Source organism: Theobroma cacao, chromosome 4, assembly GCF_000208745.1.
Source record: "Theobroma cacao cultivar B97-61/B2 chromosome 4, Criollo_cocoa_genome_V2, whole genome shotgun sequence".
Lineage (NCBI taxonomy): Eukaryota > Viridiplantae > Streptophyta > Magnoliopsida > Malvales > Malvaceae > Theobroma > Theobroma cacao.
The window spans coordinates 27,233,015-27,253,767 of NC_030853.1; the positions used below are offsets into that span (position 1 = coordinate 27,233,015).

Sequence of the window (20,753 nt, forward strand, 5' to 3'; positions counted from 1 at the left end):
TACATTTCTTCGGCATAAGGTACGTTAAGCCAAAATTACACATTAATAACTTCTTTTGACATAAGTAAGCTTTTCTGTATTTGTTTGTCATCCAAAGTGCATAACCATGGAAATTTGTGACAATAACACAAGCAGCTAAGTGACGGGCACTGCTTAATTTGTAACACATCAGGTTGCAGGATTTCTCCTCAGAAAATACTAGTAACAGCGAAATAAGATTAGTAATACATACAGGAGCCTTACATGCTTCTGCTTCAAGACCAAAGTTTAGAGATCAATCAACTTATTTTCTTAATCAAAATGCATGTTCAAGTTAAAGATATAAATAACAGCCCTTCTTTCAGATACAAAAAGGTGAGTGAAAGGATACAAGAAGGAAATCATCATAGAGTTGAGGCCCAAGTTGGGGGGGAAAGGGTATTACCTCAACTTAATAAAGAATGAGAACATAAGCAGAACTAACTCCACTATCCTTTCCTCGATTCTCTGACTTCACGTATCTTATAGCTTGTCATTGATCTGGACCACAAAACCATGAGGTGAAGGATAGTAGGCACCATTTAATCTATTCTTTCAAATTAGTGGTATAAATTACAACTCATAGCTAAACTTGTAGATTGTCTGGTCTTCTTTAACCAGCCCTGCTGGAGCACGGATAATATAGCTTCACCCATGACTCCTAGTTGTGGGAAGACCAATGCAAGATTAAACTCTCACCGCCATTAAGTTAGCCTTTGGCAGTTGATATTAGGTCAATACCACTGACTTCCGGATCCACCTTGAGCAGCAGCAACTTTCCTAGCCATGTACTGGGGCTTTGGCTGCAACCCATTTGAGCCTTCAACTACTTCATCTTCTCCCCTATCATTTTTACACACTGGATTTCTTCGGGGATATGAACAGTTTGTGGCAGTGTATTGAGTTGGAACAGTTGGATTTCGGACCGTTCTTCGCGGTTCAAGAGTCTCAGCCACTGCTGCTGCCCCACAATTGTTGTAACGCAATACTGATCCAACTACTTTCCCAGGCCTGGCAGCTCCTGCTGCATTCATTATGATAAGTTGTTAGCGTACAATAGTACAACTAAGAGCATATGCAGTTATTGAGAGATAGTCCAGTAGCGAGATGAGCAATTAATATATTACAAACATAGAAGTCCATGGCAGCTGCTCCTGTAGGATATTACTTTCTTCCTGTCATTTTAAGCATGTACTTGTACTTGCATAATAAACAGTTAAATACGACATGCTCATAACCCCTGGTTTTGTGGATCTCAAAGAAATAAGCCACCCTCTAACTTGCCAGACAAATAAATTACACTCGTAACATCAAAGTCTAAACACATTATGGTTTTGACCACACTACATGCACATGTTGAAAATCAAATAATTCATTCTTACTATTTTGCTAAGTTGCATTGAAAAGTTAATCCGGTAAGTATATCTACCCAGAGATTTAGATGAAATAAAGATAAGATGGCCTCTAAATGAGAAGCAAGACGGTGCTTGTAATCATTTACCAATATCAGTGAGACACAAGCATAGCAATAAATATTGAGGAGCGGGGGATACAAACTTAGAGAAAAAGACATATATAAACAGCCTGCTGAAAATGATTTGGGGAATGATATCACCAATCTGTATCTATTTGAGAAAAACATTCATACCTTGAATGCTTTGAGGAACTTGAAGAGGAAGCCTTGACATGGGGATCCCACAGCTCCTCTCTGTATGGGGTTTCTCAGTCTCCTTGATAGAACATTTAGATAAGTTATCCGTTACATCTGTTGAATTTTGTACTGAATTATCAGAATATAATACACATGGCCTGCATGCACATATTTCATCAGGGTACTAGTCAGTAAAAATATAGACAAGATGGCATAATGGTGAAAGTGTATAATTTCGATACCTGGGAGACAACCCAGGATTTGGCAAGCAGCATGCCATATAAATGTTGATAATAAAAGTACCTTGGCAAAGATGCATGCTGTCTCTCAAGAGGAGCTGCAGTTGTACCATTTCCATAATGCTCCTCAAGGAAAGCAAACTGCTTCTTGAAATGGTCAACAGCACTGCATTAAGAAATACACATGAATAACAGCCTCTAAGTTAGGAGCTTTCAGACTGGCAACTCAAACAGAATAAGAGGTCTGAGAAATCTTGAGGCAACATTTTGGAGCTAGGTTCATTAAATCAACACAGCACAAAGTCTCTGAATTCAATTAACTCCGATTTCTAGCATTCAAACAGCCAAATGTACAGCAATATTTACATAAGTAGTTATTGCAAAGGCAGGAAGTCTATTGATTCCATAACATGGATGGCATACTTACAGCTTCATCCAAATGAGTGGAATCAACTACCATTAATGGAGGTTTTGTATTCATTTCGCACATATAATGCTTAGAGTAAAATTTGGAAGAAAAGCAACAAACTATAGATGAGCACCAAAAGCCCCAGGCAGAAGTCCATTGATTACAGATTTAAATAGCACACACTTACAGCTTCATCGGAATGAATTGAATCAGCAACCAGTAATGAATGTTTCGTATTCATTTCCATACATGTAATGGCTAAAGTTCTCTTTTGAAGACAACTAATATCAAGGAAAAAAAATCCTCTCAACACTAAAGGACACAGGAAAGACAGCATTCATAGCAGAACCAATAAATAAAGGCTGGTTGGAAAAAAAATCAAGGACGGAACTCAAAATTGAATTATGGTTTGATATGATGACATATAGTTAAAATGTCAGAAAAATAATTTAAAACAATACCTTGGATACATGAAGCCAGTTGGCTCTGATCCTTCCAAATACTCTTTCAACATTTTAGGATGGTACTCAAGAATTTCACGGTATATGAGCTCCCTTACATCTTCCTTCGTAATCCTACGTCTCTCAAACTCAAATTCCATCTTGGTAACTGGTTGAGCAGAAGGCTCTCTTTCAACTTTGGCCAAGCCCTTAAAATATGGATCAGCAAGGGCCTGACAGCAAACAAAAAGATATCCATGTTAGAAGGAGACTATGCATTGTAAAAACGCAGATGAAAAGTCACAAACAAACCTCTTCAGCAGTAGGTCGATCCTTGGGTTCAAACGCAAGCATTCTTTCCAACAAACGAAGTGCAAGAGGATCTGCATTAGGGAACTTATGAGAGAATGGAATGGGCTTTTTCTTTCGCATGCTGCTCAAGTATCTCCGAGCTTTCTCATTGCGTACCTGCTCATATGATATCCACATTTTAGCAAAGAACAACCGATTCTCAATGGCTGACTTAAAATAAACACTATAAACAAATCCAAATGGAGGCAACAAGTGCATAACAGCAAACATACCCTAGCAATGGCTTCAGCAGAGGGTGTTCCCAAAAGATCAGTCATCAGATCCAATTGATGGACAACATTTTTTCCAGGAAAAAGAGGTTTCCCAGTTAAAAGTTCTGCAAAGATGCACCCAATGCTCCATATATCTATTGCTGGGGTATACTGAATATAGAAAGAACAGTAAAATTAAAAATGAACATAAGCATACAAGTTTGTGAACACCTTTAAACAGAGTAAGATGCTGTTTACTGGTAACAGACACTTGAAATGTGCAACTAGAGAAATAAAATAAGAGGAAAATATCCGTACGGTTGAAGCATCAGCTGCAGGCCAACTACTGTTCGTTGCATAAATAATTTTAAAACCATGTCTTCAGCTAAAGTGAGTAGTCAGACTGCCAAATTGTGCTTTCATGGGAAACAGACAGACACACACAAACACACCCTTATGTATTCACTGGAAAGTAATTACTATAGCAAGGACTACATTTTGTGTCTTTGGCTGAAGTTCCTTTACAAAGTCAACAGAATATGGTGAGATATGCATATCTTAGAGATATCCAAAAGTGCTTTCCTGCCAGGCTGCATGAGCTATTGATCAGAGAACTGTTCATCTTACAAACAAGAGGTGCCAAAAACCTATCTCAATGTGGCAACAATACTAAGAGGGGAAGGAAGTGAACTCCCATTTAACAAATTGAAAAAAAAAAATCTCACATCAAACAACCAGAAAAAGAATCGTGATAAAAGAGAAAAGAGTAAGCTACTTTCAATCAAATAAATGCACTAATAATTTTTGCACCTTTGAGAAAAAGGATCCACACAATTCAGGAGCCCTATACCATCTTGTTGCAACGTAGTCCTGAGAAAGGAAGCAGCGAAAAATATTCAATTATGAACCAAGAAACAAACTTCTGCAAGCTATAAATAAATTATTTCCTGACTGAAGCATCATGTAGAGAAAACTTACCGTCCAGAATATGGCAGTGGGCGTATCATTAAAAGCTACTCTTGCAAGACCAAAGTCACAGATCTTCAGTTTGCAGTCAGCATTGGCTAAGATATTTTTGGGCTTCAGATCCCGGTGAAAAACATTTGCTAAAAAATGTTAAAAAAAAAAAAGAACCATCAGAAATGGAACAATCAACAAGAACTTGAAATTGCATCAATACGAATAACTTTCAAAATGTTATCTATGTTCAAACAAGTGGATTAAGTCACATTCTATAGTTGACACTATTACAAGAGAATAACCTGTGTGAATGTATTTGAGGCCTCGAAGAAGCTGATAAAGAAAAAACTGGTAGTGTTCTGGGGTCAAATCATCATTTGCTTTGATAACCTGGTGTAAATCAGATTCCATAAGTTCAAATACTACATATATATCTTTAAATTCCCTTCTTGAAGGAGGCAACAAGATGTGCTTGATCTCAACAATGTCTGGATGACGTAGGAGCCTGAGAAGTTTAATCTCTCGGAGGATCCGGGTGGCATCAGATACATGTTCAAAGATATCATTGATTTTCTTAATTGCAACCTTTTCTCCAGTATGTGTGTCATATGCAGAACAAACAACACCATAGCTTCCTTTACCAATTACTTCCTCTATTCTGTACCTGCTCCCCTCACCATATTCGGTGAAAAAATCTACATCCACAGCTGACTGCATTGCAAAGGTAAAGCAGACTGTATTGTCAACATTACAACCAAGGTTTACATCTTATAAATAACAGGTTTCACATAAAATACAAAAAATGAAGGTTCAACAGTGTGTATGCCAACCCAGCGGGACTACAACTGATAAACATGACTACCAACTTAATTGAGAATGAGAGTATAATTAATAATTCCACACACCTAGACCTTTGGAAATCAATTAAGGCCATATGATACTCAATTTGGGGCACAAAAACACTAAGTGTCATCTCTCTTAAAACGTGCGTAACTTTATCCCAAGTGGATTAGATAAAGGTATGTTGCAATTACTTCCTCTATGCCATATACCAAACACAATGAATAAATCAAAAGTCCAAAACAAAAACAAGGAAAATTAATGTCAGAAGATTTCCCTAGATAAAGTAAAATTGACACAGTCAGGCAGAGAGCAGCAGAAATTAATGCAAAAACAATAGAACTGAATCAAGCACAATATGGACATGATGGTTTATTGCAAGGTACATAAAAATTATTCGCTTACAAGAAATTTTGTTTCTACACCGAGGCAACTTCAAGAACTTAGATAACCAGAAGCAAATACACAGATAAATAAAATGAAACTAAAATATATAACTTTTGGTAGTCAGCATCCAGAGCACTAAACAAAGTAACCTACCACCATAAGTGGTGCCTCCAACATCAACAACAATAACAGCACTCCTAAGCTACCTATAACATCCAAAATAAAACAGAAAGACAAGCGACTATCAGTTTACAAAACGGCATTGCTCTAGTGGGACATCCCATAAACCAGCAAACTTCGGACAGAAACGTGTGGCTTTGAAGATGAGACAAGAAACATGACAAGCTGTTCTTTCCCATCCAAATACAGAGCTACACCGACGATGGAAACAACAATCAACACAACTTAATGTAGAGAAACTATAAGGATCATAACAGATTCATTGACTAATTATCCAGCAAGCCAGATATACTTGATTCCAATTAACATAAAACAGGATACTATTCAAAAACAAAATCATATCTCACTTGTTTAGATCTTAAATAAACTTATATTCATACAAGTAAATATAAAAACTTAAAAAGTTACCTTTCTTCTCTGATCAGGCTGCATCTTAGCATAAAAACCTTGGAAAGAAAACAAGTGGCAAGAGCATCTAACAGGAAGCGACGAAAGTAAAAGGAGAAACGAATTTGACTTTGCACTTAAAACCCAAATAAAAAGATCACAGAAAAAAAAAATTCAGTAATGCCAAAGACCAAATTCCCACAAAAATAGAATTACCCAGACTACAAAACTGTTCAAAAAAGGAAACACTTTCACCAAAATATCAAGATCAACAACCAAAACAGCCTTATTAGAAATCCCAAAGAAAGTGGTTTGAAATCAAAAGTTTAAGTTCAAAAGCTAAAGCCAATGCTAGTTAGTTCAAGTTTTGAGGCTAAGGTTAACAACTTTTTGATAATAACATAGAAAAAAGAAATTGAAAAACAGAAATTTTGATTCTTTTCTCGATAGCAATAAATACAATAAGGCCTAAAGATTTTGGCGGATGAGCCTAAAAAAATTGAGCTGGAAAATGAGAGTCTCTTGGAGAATCTAAATAAGGCGATTAACACTATAAAAACAGGGAAACATTAAATTATTATGCTTAGAGAAGGTAGGTAAAGATTGGGTTTTTCTTGTTTATTTTGTAGAGTGGAATAAAAAGGCGTCTTGGGTTTGTGGAAATGCTTTTGGATCTTCAAGTGAAAGCAGAACAAAAGGGACGGAAGAGCAAATGGAAATCAAAGAGCGGTGTGCTTCAAGTTGGAGGCTTTTTGTGTGTGAGAAAGAGAAGGGCCCAAATGGAATTATTTAATTTCAAAATTAATAATTAAAGCAATTTAAAGTGGGATTGAAAAGGATAACATAATCATTTTTATATTGAAATGACATTTTTGCCACTCAACTTGGGCCATATTCCATATTTTGTTGGGATAATAATTAATGTTCTTTCTCTGTAATTAGTATGTTACACTTTAGTGAATATTGACTGATTTTTTACTTAATCTTTTCACCCAAAAGAATTAAGTAATTTGTTAAATAGTTAACAGTCTGATTAGTTGGGGGGTAATGATAAAGCTGAAAAATAGTTCAATGGGGCATAAAATGGGTATGGGCAATCTTGCATTAACTAAATTCTCATACTTTAAGTAACTAAAAATTGATTAGTAAAAGTCCCAAACATTCCCCTTTTTCACCCTAATTTGGATTGATTGTATAGGGAAAGCAACTTAGGAGGACTTCATATTTAGGGTTTATACCATTAAAAGAAAATTCAGCTCTAACATTCTCTCTTTTCTTCTTTAATTACTTCATAATTTCTTGTTTATTACATGGACCGATAACTTTATCAATGATAAAATAAATGATTTAGGTATTGTTTGATAAATAAAAAAATTAAATATTAAATTTTCAATGTTGAAAAATTTAATTGTTCCTATAAAACTCGTTGGTATTTTACTGAAAATTAAATACTAAATAAAGTTTTCGTTGAAATTTTTTTAAGTCTTTTGCGTAATAATGTTAAACTGAAAGAATATAAAGTTGATGTAATTAAATGATAAAATTTTTCTAAAATTATACCAAAGTAGCATTTAATTGTTTATCAAACACACTCTTAGTAAGTAAATTAAAAACCAATAAACCATGATTTGATATAAGGAGAATTAAACCAAGTTTTGCTTATTGGACTGATATTGTCTTTTGTATTTTTATTGTCATTGTGGTTACTGATTTCCATGCCAAAAACCATGAGCTAGTGCCACGATTAATACACCTTTTTCCTTATTGGATTGTTATTGTAATTGCCATGCTAAGCCCAGTCTCTAAGTTAGACCACGTGCTATGTTTTGCCCACCCAATTGCATGACATGATGCCTACAGCTCAACGCCTCTCATGATCCCAACAAAATTTATTTCATTGGTCCGAGGAAATTAACCCAATTCTTTACATTTCTTTTTATTATTTGATTTTCTTTCGTACGATGTGAAAGGAGACAGCTCTCTTTCATATTATGAATTTTATTTAATTTTAATAAGATACAATTGTTGAAAAAAAAAATCGAATTTGATTATTTACAGTAATTCAAAATTTTAACAGATTGCGAACCATTGATACTGCGTAAGTTTATAAATTAATTTCAGGAATCACATTACAATTAGAATAAGGATTATTAGCATGACAAATGCAAAGCGATGAATTTTTATAATCTTAAAAACAATGTACCAAGAACAAGAAAGGCCACATCCAAAATTCAATGGGATTCCATGGTTGCATGTGCATCACATGGGGCTTTTGAATGAGTGGAATCTTTTGATTCAAATTGTAATGTTGCTATAGGTAGCCCAATATACTGTCCCCAAGTTAATATTATGTGGCATGATGCAATGATTGTCCTATGTTCTAATGTCATAAAGCCTGCCATTAATGAATTAGCCTAAAGTCAACTTTTTCCAATCTCTTTACACTGCCTTCATCCCCATATCCATTTCTATTAGAGATATTAGTTATATAAAGGCAATTAATTTTGTAAAATATTAAGGTTTAATTTTGGTAGAACATGAACAAACTAACAGCTTAGTAACTTCTAAGAGGTGGGCAAGTTATCTTATTCTATGATTTATATGTCATGAGTTACAACTTTGGTACATGCTTTAGAAAGGTCTATGAATATTTGAGCACCATGCATACATAAATGATGAACATATATATTTTTTAATATAAGACATACCACATAATAAAAACATATTTAATTAATGTATATTGGTGAACTGTGATGTTAGTTTGCAATTTTCCTTACAGCCAAACAGATGGTGCTCAATAAATAATTATTAGAAACAACTATATAATAAATAATAACAAATTTTTATTTTTTTAAAATCGAACTCAACATGCATAAATGTAATAATAATCTTCGTTAAGGGTTTCGTTTGTTTCTATTTCCTAGTAAAATTTTTTTCCGATAAAATATTAAAATTAAGCTATGCATATATTTTAAAAGGGTTTTTGAAACATTGTTTTAGTTTGTTCATTATTGTAGTAATAGCATATGATTCGATATAAGCATATAAGATTTATACATTGATCATATATTAAATATAAATATTTTATTTTATGTTACGAAATTTACATTTAAAAATAAATTTATGATATTCCAAAGCGGTATAGTTTCTGAATATTGGGTTAAGTATATAACCTTTCTTTTTAAAAACATTTTTTATTATGAAATAATAAATGTATAACCTTGATTTGTTAAAAAAAAACAAATAGTACAAATATCTAAAAAATAAGAAAAAATAATGTTTAATAAAATGGCATTAGTTGTAATTATTTTTTAAAACAAGGGCAAGAGAAAGAAAAAAAAGTAGAAAAATGCAAAGTGATTCAGAAATAGATAAAAAACACCTAGCCAGAAAAAGAAAAAGAAAAGGCCAGTATATAGCACCACAGACTTAAAAAAATTCGACAGGTGGCCAAGCCCACGCGCTTTCCCCTTGATGTTGCGCTACGTGTGTGGGACCCAAGAGTGACAGCCAGCTGCAGTACGTTGAATCGGTGACCGAGCGTGTTCGCCACCCGCCAACACATGCTCCATCTCCCCGCCCCCCCCCTACGGGGGCCTGTGACTATCGGACAAGTACAAGAAAGTTTGTGTCGCTTGGACACTTTGCACAAGATCCATACATATATGAGTTAGTGTCACATCTAATTTAATACTATCAGATACTTTCTTATTAGATAATTTTTTACAATAATATTCCTTTCATACATCAAGATAACATAAGATAGCAATTAATAACCTTAATTCTTTTCAAATTAATTCAATATGAACATAATGTATATTTATAATACCTTGAGTGAACTTCAATGTAATGTATCTAGAGTGAAGTTCAATGTTATAGTCATTTTGCTATTTTGGATTGAACCAAACACTAAAGCCTTTATCGAAAGATCAAAATTTGTAACTAAGGTTTTTGTTTATTCTCCCATTTGAGAAGAAAAAGAATATAAGAGAACAAAAATTCAAACTTCGAAATTTAAATAGAGATAGAAATCATTAAATTAAACTTTATTTATAATTAAAATGATATGATAGATTTAAAAAAAGTCATTAGACAAATTTTTTGATAGATGTAAACACACACAAAACCGACCGCCCTACCTCAATACAGATGATACACTAAGATAAAAGATCATCCAAAAAGATATTTAAACAAAAATTTTTCTATTTTCTTCGTCTCAAATTATCCTAACAAGACTAAAGAGAATAGAGAAAAAATGAGATTTACAATAGCTAATAGAGGCTTACACAAGATATGAATTTATCCCAAAAGCTCTGCATATCATCCCTGAAAGATTCCAAAGAGATTATGTACCCAAAAGAATAAAATGATTGCAAGGACTACATCCATCTCCAAAAGAAAGATGCTCCAATCTTCACCAACCAGTAGCAGCTTTTCTTCGCAGTTTTCCTCGAAAGCATTATTCTAACATTTGCATAATGTTGAATCATGCATTTGCAATTTTGGAGTAGAGTGGTTTTCTAAGTTAAAGCCTCTTTCTTCTTCTTTTTTTACCAAATAGGAGATCGATATTAAACTTTCCTGTGCTGTTCAAAAGCTTTACTTGGGGTTAACTCAAGTGGTAAGTGGATGGGATTTGGTTACAAATTTCAATTATTTTACTTCACCATTCACCATCGAAATCAATTGATCTTGTGTTGTTGGGGGGAATAATCATGAAGAAAATCCTTTTCCTTTTCAGAAGACACCACTCACTCACCAGTCTTTGCTTTCAAGTGAGTTCACAGCTCTCTCCCACTACTTGTTCTTCTTTAAATCTTCCTTCAATTATTGAATGAAAATCTTTCAGTAGAGAAACATGGTTTTATTATACTATGTTCTGCTTTTTTCCTGAACCAAATTACTCTTTACAGTAGTTCAAGTCCAGCTAAATTATTAGTCAAGGATACAATAATTCTGTTTTGGATTTATTCCAAGTCGCATCCCAACATTCAGGACCTTATCTTTAACTGCTCCCAAATTACAGGAATATGCCCAATCACTCCTCCACCCCTAGTGGTGAGTCCACTCCTCCACCCCCACTCTCCCAAATTCCACCAATGGTCAATTCACAAAAAGGAGGAATATGATAAATAATAATATATATATATATATATATATATCTCTCTCTCTCTCCTTTTACCTGATATTTTGAGAATCTAATTTTTTTCTGTGTTTATTGTCATATATTAAACAAATTCAAGAGTAAGTGTCAGATATGAATATGATTGCTAATTTTCCTTGTATTTGGAATATCAAAGACTACTATATTTGTTATCACTTTAAGGTATCAAATAAGTTTGAAGTTTACTCAAAGGTGATATGAGAATAGACTGTTGTGATAGAGAAATCGTATTAATCATTTTGTCTTGTGGCATACGGATAGAGGCTAGAGGAGATTTTTGGGTCCTTTTATGATAAACAATTAATGGGACGTGGTCAAATATTGATTCAATAATCTTTTTAGAGACAAACATAAGGAGCAAAAGCAAATCATACTCGCCTCATCCATTTCATTTCAACTTTGTTAAAACGTCAAAGCAAACCAGAATCCTACGGTAAGGGCTCCTTCACATTCGCAGCCCACCCCCTCCTTTTTTTTTTCCTCTAAATAATTGGCCCGAGACTGAATAGCGAGAATTAGGCCTTAATTGATAACGACAAGGAACATGGTATGATAATTTCATGATCATACATGGTCAACAAAGAAATTAAAATATCACATCACAATCACGAAAAAAGATAAGCAAAAGTTGCCTTATGAAAGTGAGCTCTGCTCTGCCATTAATTTAGAGTTATATAGTGTGAAAATTTGGATGTACACCAATCACGGGGCTTTTATTTTATTTTGTGAGAATATATTTGACTTTGTTATTATGTTTATACGTGTGCCTGGCTTTGTTTCATGCATTGGATTACGGCCACGGGTGGGAGCCGAGGAGGAAATCTAGCACTATTCACCATGCAAATTGAACGAAGGGAAAGTTCAATGAGTTAGCGGCCTTGATGATTGTTGCGGGCTGTCCTCATGGGCCATGCCGTGCCAACTTCGATTGGCACGGCCCATCCCGTCTTAATTTTTTTTTTTACAGCGATATGCCGACTATTTGCCATCAATTAATTTGTTTTATTTAAGAAATATGGGAAAAAAAAGAAGAGAAAATTAGCGATGGATTGGAGCCAACAAATTACAAGTCGACATGTGTGCATACCGACCTCATATTCACCAAAATAATTAAGTATTTTGATAGGTAAAATTCCAAACATATTTTCCATGTGCAAATGTGGCTTTGCCTTTTTCATATGTTAATAATTGAAGCAAAGCAAAGCAACAGCATCATAATTCATGGACCACTTGCGTAATTCCTATGCGCTCCATCTGGGAGTTTTGGTTTGTGATGGACTTCTAAATGCAAATTGATTATTTTGGAATCGTTCCTAAGTCGTTAAGTTTGGATTTGACTGAAATCCACCACAGATTTTCATTACTATATAATAAACATTTTATTTTTTTAAAAGAAAGATGAATATTTTTTTAGTTCATCAATATCAATGCCCTGTCAGCGATTTTACATAATATATTGTAATTACTATCCGCAATATTGCTTAAAGTATGAAAGATGAACTTCATTAAAAATTTTATCATGAAAAAACCCAATGAGATAAAAATTATGGTAAGGAAAAAAGAATACTCAAGTTAATCATGCATTACAAATAACCAAATCTAAGTCCACACACTTTTTAATTAATTGATCAAAAAGGCATATTTGATCACACAATCCCTAATTGGATTTGGTATGAGAGAAACATCCCTCCATATAGACTGATCTATTGGCATATCCGTAGCAAACCTTGCTACCATATGAGCCACCATGTTGATTTTCCTATGCACATGCTTAACAATTTGTGTTGCCATCCCTTTTGAAAAAAATCACAATCCTCTACTAATAAATCTAAAGCCTTTTTAAAATTTTTAGTTGAAATCCATCTAGCCACCATGAGGTTGTCGACTTCTATCTCATCAAGCATAATATTACTTTCTAGACATATCATCACCACTCATGTAACAGCCTTAAATTCCGCATCATAAACACAAGAGTTGTGTATCATTCTTTTTGCACTCATGAGTACCACGCCTCTAGTAGAGTTTCTAACCATAAAATGGCAGCCAGTTTCTAACCATAAAATTGCAGCCATTATGACTTCACCATCCCTTACAAATAAAGCAGCATCTGAGTTCAACTTTAGGCCATTCGATCTAATCCAAGGTGTCCACAACTTAGCATTTATATGTTGCATACTATGGGTAAAACAATTGGCCTCCCTATATTGCCAGCACATGGTCAAGTCCATATTCATGACTTGCCTGGTTCCCTCTTTTTGTCCTTGAGGATCAACAAGTTTCAAGCTTTCCATATTGCCTATAAAACATAAAGAATTACTTCTATATTCTCTTAACCGATTTGATCACATAGGAAACAAATCCATTGAAATAAAGTCTGAAACTAAATTCCAACATCTCTAAATCCCCATCTCGAAGCCAACCACATTGCTTGAGCATACTGACAATTGCATAGACAGTGAAAATCAGTCTCTGGATCAACATGTAAAAGGAGAACAATTATGATCTAATTATGTGCCGCCATGTGGACTTGATAATGTCATAACTATGTAATTAATTATAAAATAATTAATTTATTAGTTGGATCATTTCAAAGATACATAGTTGCACCAATTCACCAATATGTCATATGTTAATCCCTTGAGATAATTTGAAAATAATATTTAAATTGGAGCAATCAAAATTTAACTATTGGTCATCCAATTTGTCTCTAATTAATAAGGATAATTTAGAGATAATATTCATATTTTTGACCAATCAAAATTTAGTTATTGATCATCCAATTTGTCTCTAAATAAATCAAGGTAATTTAAAGATAATATTCACATTTTTGACCAATCAAAATTTAATTATTGATCATTTAATTTATCTATAATAATTATATTAATTTAGAGATAAAAATCGAATTTAATTATGTAATTTTTTAAAAATAAATTAATATAATTTAGAGATAATACTTAACTTCTACCAATCAAAATTTAAAGACTCAAAGTACAGCTAATCAAAAGAATTTCAATAAGTTATAATAATTTATCTCTAATTAAATTAAAATAACTTAAAGATAATTTAAAAAGGGTACATTTTCATCAAAGTCTCTCACCTAACATTATAAATAAGAGCTCTTCCAAGCCGTTTACATTTATTCGGAAGTATTCGAAAATTTAGAACATTTTAGAGATCAATACAATAGAAGACTTTTGAAGTGAAGATATCTAGCTGCATTGAAGTTCGTGATCAAAAGCTAACGAATTTCATGATCAAGTAGTAACAAAGATCAAGTGAAGTGAATATATATTTGTACAAACTGGAATCCTTTGAAGATATTGATATCAATATACAACGTGATAAGAAAACTAGAATGCATTATTTTTGTACAAACTGGAACTCTTAAAAGCTTTTTGATTTTAATTTTCTTAGTACTTAAAAGCCTTTTGTGATTCACTTGATAAGAAAACTAGAATGCATTATTTTTGTACAAACTGGAATCCTTTGAAGATAATGATATCAATATACAACATTAATGGGTACGAAATGTTAAAATGCACGCCATGCAAGTTGCCCTCTGTTAAGTGAATAAGTTCGCAAAATCAAGGTGTGGTCCAACACACGCTTTAATTATTGAGACAAACGAGGAAGCTGATCCGCTTGCAAAGGAAGGAGTTCGAATGCCACGTGACATATTGTTGGTGGTTGCCCACGGTGTGGCCGCCGAGGGTGAGGAACGGGAACCCTTCTTGTTGTTTCCTCATCTGTACGGAAAATTTATATGGTTGTTATGTGGGTGATGTGTCTCGGCCTGTGTGGTTGATTGTTTCAGGGTTGTTATTCTTTAAGGTTAATAAAATAATAATCATCTTTTTGTGTTCTACTTAATTTGAGTTTGAAGTCAACAATTTAAATTCGAAATGATCTAATTAAAAATATACCAATTGTAAATGACTTAAATTTTTATTAATTCAAAATAACCATTATCTAATGTGACTTGCTCAATTGCCGGTAAATCCTTATCCTAAGATTATTTTAACTAATGTTGACTTCAGTTGACCGTCGAGGTTGTTATAAGTCAACTGAAGGCAAGCAAATCCATGTCCTGAAAATTACCCTAGATATTCAACCAACAAGGCTTCTTCCTCTTTCATCCTAACTTTTTCTATTCAGCTCTCAAGACTGAAGAGCAGCTTCGGCAGATATCTCCCCTAGTGCCTTGTCCTGATCTATCATGGTAAGATACCAATTCAAGCTTGCTTTCAAATTCCAATGCTCCATGCTCGTATTTCTCTCTTCCTTTCCTTTCCTTTTCTTTTGCCTTTCTTGTATTTGTTTTCTTTTTCCTATATTCCTTATCATTACTAAAAGAGATTAAGGAAATGCTTAGCCTCCATTGCACCCCATCCTGGATACGTTTTTGTAGCTCAGCTGCCTCCATGTGGTATTCGGCTCTCTCCACTAAGCTCCTTTTTAATATTTCGTATCCACCAACGTTGTATATTGATATCATTGTCTTCAAAGGATTCCAGTTTGGACAAAAATAATGCATTCTAGTTTTCTTATCACGTGAATCACGAAAGGATTTTAAGTAGCCATGAATTGCAGCCACAAAATTACAAGTCGACATGTGTGCATACCGACCTCATATTCACCCAAATAATTAAGTATTTTGATAGGTAAAATGCCAAACATATTTTCCATGTGCAAATGTGGCTCTTTGCCTTTTTCAGATGTAATAATCGAAGCAAAGCAACAGCATCATAATTCATAGACCACTTGCCTACTTCCTATGCGCTCCATCTCGGAGTTTTGGTTTTGTGGTGGACTTCTTAATGCAAATTCATTATTTGGGAATCATTCCCAAGTTTGTAGGTTTGGATTTGACTGAAATCCACCTCAGATTTTCATTACTATATAATAACCATTTTATTTTTTTTAAAGATAGATGAATTTTTTATACTTCATCAATATCGATGCCCTGTGAGCGACTTTACATAATATATTACAATTATCACCCACAATATTGCTTAAAGCATGAAAGATGAGTTTCATTAAAAATCTTACCATAAAAAAACTCAATGAGATAAAAATCATTGTAAACAAAAAAGAGTACTCAAGTTAATCATGCATTACAAATAACCAAAATTAAGTCCACACACCCTTTAATTAATTGATCAACAAGACATCCGTGATCACACAATCTCTAATTGGGTTTAGTATGAGAGAAACATCCCTCTATATAGATTGATCTATTGGCATATCCGTAGCAAACTTTGCTACCATATGAGCCACCACGTTGCTTTTCCATTGCACATGCTTCATAAATTTTTATACTTTCTTTCATTTTCTTTGAAAATTTTTAATTTTGGCTCTATAAAAATTTAAAAAATTTTCTAATATATTTTTAATTTTTTAAAGTTTTATAATTTTGTCCCTATAATAATTTTTTATTTGATGAGATGCCCCATAACAATTAGTCAACAGCTAATTTCAATAGACTTAAGATTAAAAATAAAATCTATTGCAATACAATTATATCCAAATCCCTCTTCCCAAAATCTCACGACCATCACTTCTTGTTATCTTTTCTTCCTACCAAATAGATACAAAAAGTTATTTTTTTCTTACGCTTTTTTGCTTGAGCATTTTCTATGCATAAAAACTCTAGTTAATAACTTACATTTCATGTCATGATAATTAGTAAGTTTGGTTTATTTACAGTTATTTTATTTTTAATATTTTCAACTTTAAACTTTTTCTTTATTTAATAGTTTTTATTTAGTGATTTTTTTTAGGATTTATTGTCTTTAACCATTTTTTGTTGAAAACAACAAAACAAGAATTTAATTAAGTACCTAAGGTTAGTTATTACTTATTTATTTAGAGATTACTTGATTGCTTTCCTACAAATTATTTGTTTTTTTTTTGCTTAAATTCTTGTGAACAATTAAGTTTTTTATTTAGGGATTGCTTTTTCATTGAATTGTTTATTTGTATTTAATTTTTGTGATTAATTTTAGGAAATTGCTTCCCATTGAATTGTTTATTGATAGCACTTAATTTTTTTAACGTTTTGCTTCCCATTAAGATTTTTGTTATTATATTTGTTAATTTTTGTTTGTTGTTAAAAATTGAGATTGTTTTTATTATTAAATTATTTATAATTATAGTAATTAGTTATTAAGATTAATTCTTTTAAATAATTTTAAAGAGTTTTGAATTATGAAAATAAATTGTCATGAGAAATAAGAGAATTGAATTTTTTTTTTCACAAAATGTTGATATTCTTGAATCTTCATCTTTTCAAATAAAAAATTTTGATTCCGCCACTGCAGGACTTGACCACGAAGGAGCAATAATGTTGCTGCCAAAGCCTCTGTCCACTGTCTTGGATGGTCCCAGATAATGACTCCTATTAATATTGCTGCCAAAGTCCCTTTTCCATTTTTGAATTTAGGAAATTAATTAATCTTTGCCTATTTCTAATTAGTTGGATGTATATATGAATGGAAGTATTTTTACTATAAATCGAGGCGCTCACCAGAGATCTTTGTTGCATACAGGAAAAGGGGAATGGAGTACTCCTTGATTAGTTGCTCGCTATGTCTACTCTTGACCTGGGTCTTAGTTCAAGCTCTCCGTTCCATTACAGGGGGAAGCAAAGCGAGTTCCGGCCAGCTTCCACCTGGTCCACGGCGGATTCCAATATTGGGAAACTTGTTGGATCTTGGTGACAAACCCCACAAGTCCCTGGCTGAGCTTGCCAAGACTCATGGCCCCTTAATGAGTCTGAAACTAGGCAGCTTAACCACAATAGTTGTTTCTTCAGCAGCCATGGCTAAAGAAGTCTTACAAAACCATGATCTCACCTTCTCCAACCGAACAATCGGTGACGCTCTCCGAGTCAATCAACACGACGAAGTCGGGTTGCCATGGATGCCTGTTTCACCGCTTTGGAGAACCCTTCGCAAAGTATGCAGTTCACATTTTTTCAGTAATAAAAAACTCGACGCCAACCAATACCTGCGCCGCAAGAAGATAGAAGAGCTTCTTTCCTATGTTCACAAGCATTGCCGTGCTGGTGAAGCAATCAACATAGGCCAAGCAGCTTTCAATAGTTCGATCAATTTGTTGTCTGATACTGTTTTCTCTAAGGATTTAGTCGATCCAAATTCGAAAGATGCACAAGCTTTCAAGCACACTGTGTGCAGTATCATGGAAGAGGGAGGGAAGACAAACCTAGCTGATTACTTCCCTGTGCTAAGAAAGATTGATCCACAAGGTGTACGGCGCAGGATGTCAATTCATTTAACAAAGTTGCTTAACCTTGTTGAGAAAATGTTCGATGAGCGGTTGCATTTAAGAAAAGATCATGGGTCAATTGCCTCCGATGATGTTTTGGACGCTCTACTAGACATCATTGAAGATAATCTCGTGGAACTCAATAAAACACACCTCACGCATTTACTCGGAGTAATGTTTTCCCCTTTGCTATTTTCTTTGTTTTAGTTCTTGACATTTTAGTTGAAATTATAAATTTATAGACTAACTCGACCGTTGAAAATTATGTATGTAGGTTTTGTTTGTTGCCGGAACAGACACAACATCAGTTTCATTAGAGTGGGCAATGGCAGAATTACTCCACAACCCACAGGTTTTACAAAAAGCGCAGGTAGAGTTAAAGAAAACTATTGGGAAAGGAAACCAAGTTGAGGAATCAGACATCGCACGTTTACCTTACTTACAAGCAATCGTCAAAGAAACAGTTCGGATGCACCCGCCACTTCCCCGCCACTTCCTTTGTTACTTCCTCGTAGAGCTGGAGCAGATGTGGAAATCCATGGCTTTAGAATTCCAGAGGGTTCACAAGTGCTAGTCAATGCCTGGGCTATAGGCAGAGATCCAGACGTTTGGGAGAACCCTGAATGCTTTACACCAGAAAGGTTCTTGGGGTTAGAGATTGATGTCAAAGGTAGGAATTTCGAGCTCATTCCTTTCGGTGCAGGGCGACGAATATGTCCTGGATTGCCTTTGGCCATGAGAATGTTGCATTTAATGTTAGGTTCCCTGATTAACAACTTTGATTGGAAGATCGAAGGAGGGGTCATGAACATGGAAGAAAAGTTCGGTATCTCATTACAAAAAGCAGAACCCTTACGAGCTATCCCTATTCCACTTGTTTAAGGATCTGGAAATTAGAATGGTGATGTTTATGATTAATTATGCATAAATGTATTAATTGTTGCCAAGTCTTTGAATCTCCATATTATATAAAGGAGTTGAGACTATAATGGAAACTATCAATATTATAATGTATTTCACAAGATACTTAATATTTTCGATAATTTTTTATTTTAATTTTGAAAATCAAAACATCATATTCATATAAATTGTAAAATATCTAAAATGTAAATACAAGTACTTTAAAGTAAAATGAGAATCTATGTAACAAAAAAAGCAACCAATAATTAACCAAATTGCAAATATATATATATATATATATATATATACACATACTAGTAATTAATAGTTTATATAAGAGTTTGTTTAAAAAGAATTTCTCTGTGTGGTTAAACACATGTAGTCCGATCGACACATCTAAACAACATTGCACTCCAAAAGTTCATTTTATTCTTTACATGCTTTTCGTATGGTGCTAAAATTTTCTACAAAAAGGTTGCTAGCTAGATGGACGGTATGATAGAAATGAATGTTGTATTACTTCTCTTTGTGCCACTTATTTGTAACTTTACTTATCTAGTTATGATAATTTTTTAGAGCTGTCTTTGCGAACTGAAAGCGAAATTGTCTGATAGGAGAAGGACCAAAAACCTTCGGCTTGATGCGGTTCTGTCTGTACCTGAATGCCAACAAAGTCAATAAAAAGATAACGGTATCATTTCATCAGAACCTTTTTACTTACACATCCTGTGTATGGGAAGATCAAACGATGGTAATTTAAAATAGAACTGGGTTTAGATAATTGGTCCTGCTAAGTGCAGTAGCCATTCTACAAGTAACTTGACGTTGGCGGAAATGGCTACAAATTGGCATCATCATTATAAATGGAGTTCTTGTAATAAGAAGAGGAGGAAGCGCTGCAAACAAGTAAGGGATGTACTGAAAGTGACAAAGAGGAAGATTGGAGCAGTTCCTAACATATCAAATGTTGTGGCAGGTGAAAGAGGATAAGAAAAGAACAGGTGTTCTAACGAGAATATGCTAGAGAGAAAAGCTTTGAGTGAGAGTTAGGTAAATCTGAAAGTGAAGGAGAAAAGTTTCATTTTTTTTAATTGTGAAAAGTCTATATATAGTGTCAGAAGTAACGGTTACAAGACAAGGTTTTAATATACGTAATAAATGACACCATTAAGAAGAAATTTAATGTTAGGTAACCGTTATTGAAAGTTAATATTGAGTAATGGTTAAAAATTTATTATGTGACTATTGAAGTAATTATATTTAATGAGACTTGTTCTCGAGTAGGAACTGATAGAGAAAAACTGTACATGAATAAGTACAGGGGAGGA

General features: G+C 33.7%; 1 protein-coding gene and 1 pseudogene across 3 annotated transcripts; one reads left to right on the forward strand and one right to left on the reverse strand.

Annotated features, from left to right (window-relative positions):
• Positions 267–6,811, reverse strand: LOC18602871 (mitogen-activated protein kinase 15). 3 transcript variants are annotated; one of them, XM_007034511.2, is made up of 11 exons: positions 6,096–6,807; positions 5,661–5,713; positions 4,583–4,991; positions 4,299–4,426; positions 4,131–4,190; positions 3,342–3,491; positions 3,070–3,225; positions 2,779–2,990; positions 1,973–2,074; positions 1,667–1,827; positions 267–1,042 (listed from the first exon to the last, which is right to left on the reverse strand). In XM_007034511.2, the coding sequence occupies exons 2-11, from the start codon at positions 5,682–5,684 to the stop codon at positions 753–755; spliced, it is 1,692 nt and encodes a 563-aa protein (XP_007034573.2). In that variant the 5' UTR covers positions 5,685–5,713; positions 6,096–6,807; the 3' UTR covers positions 267–752. The 3 variants fall into 3 exon arrangements, with proteins under 3 accessions (XP_007034573.2, XP_017974885.1, XP_007034572.1); XM_018119396.1 differs by lacking the exon at positions 5,661–5,713 and having other exon boundaries at positions 267–1,039; positions 6,096–6,811; XM_007034510.2 differs by lacking the exon at positions 5,661–5,713.
• LOC18602872 lies at positions 17,752–19,443 on the forward strand (annotated as a pseudogene).

Bases quoted from the DNA above. Each gene is read 5' to 3' on its own strand.
- LOC18602871 (XM_007034510.2), bottom strand. From the start codon at position 6,119: ATGCAGCCTGATCAGAGAAGAAAG. The intron at 2,991-3,069 runs GTTTGTTTGTGA...GTTTGCTGTCAG, and splicing joins ATCGACCTACTGCTGAAGAG to GCCCTTGCTGATCCATATTT. The intron at 2,075-2,778 runs GTATTGTTTTAA...TTCTTAATGCAG, and splicing joins ACTGGCTTCATGTATCCAAG to TGCTGTTGACCATTTCAAGA.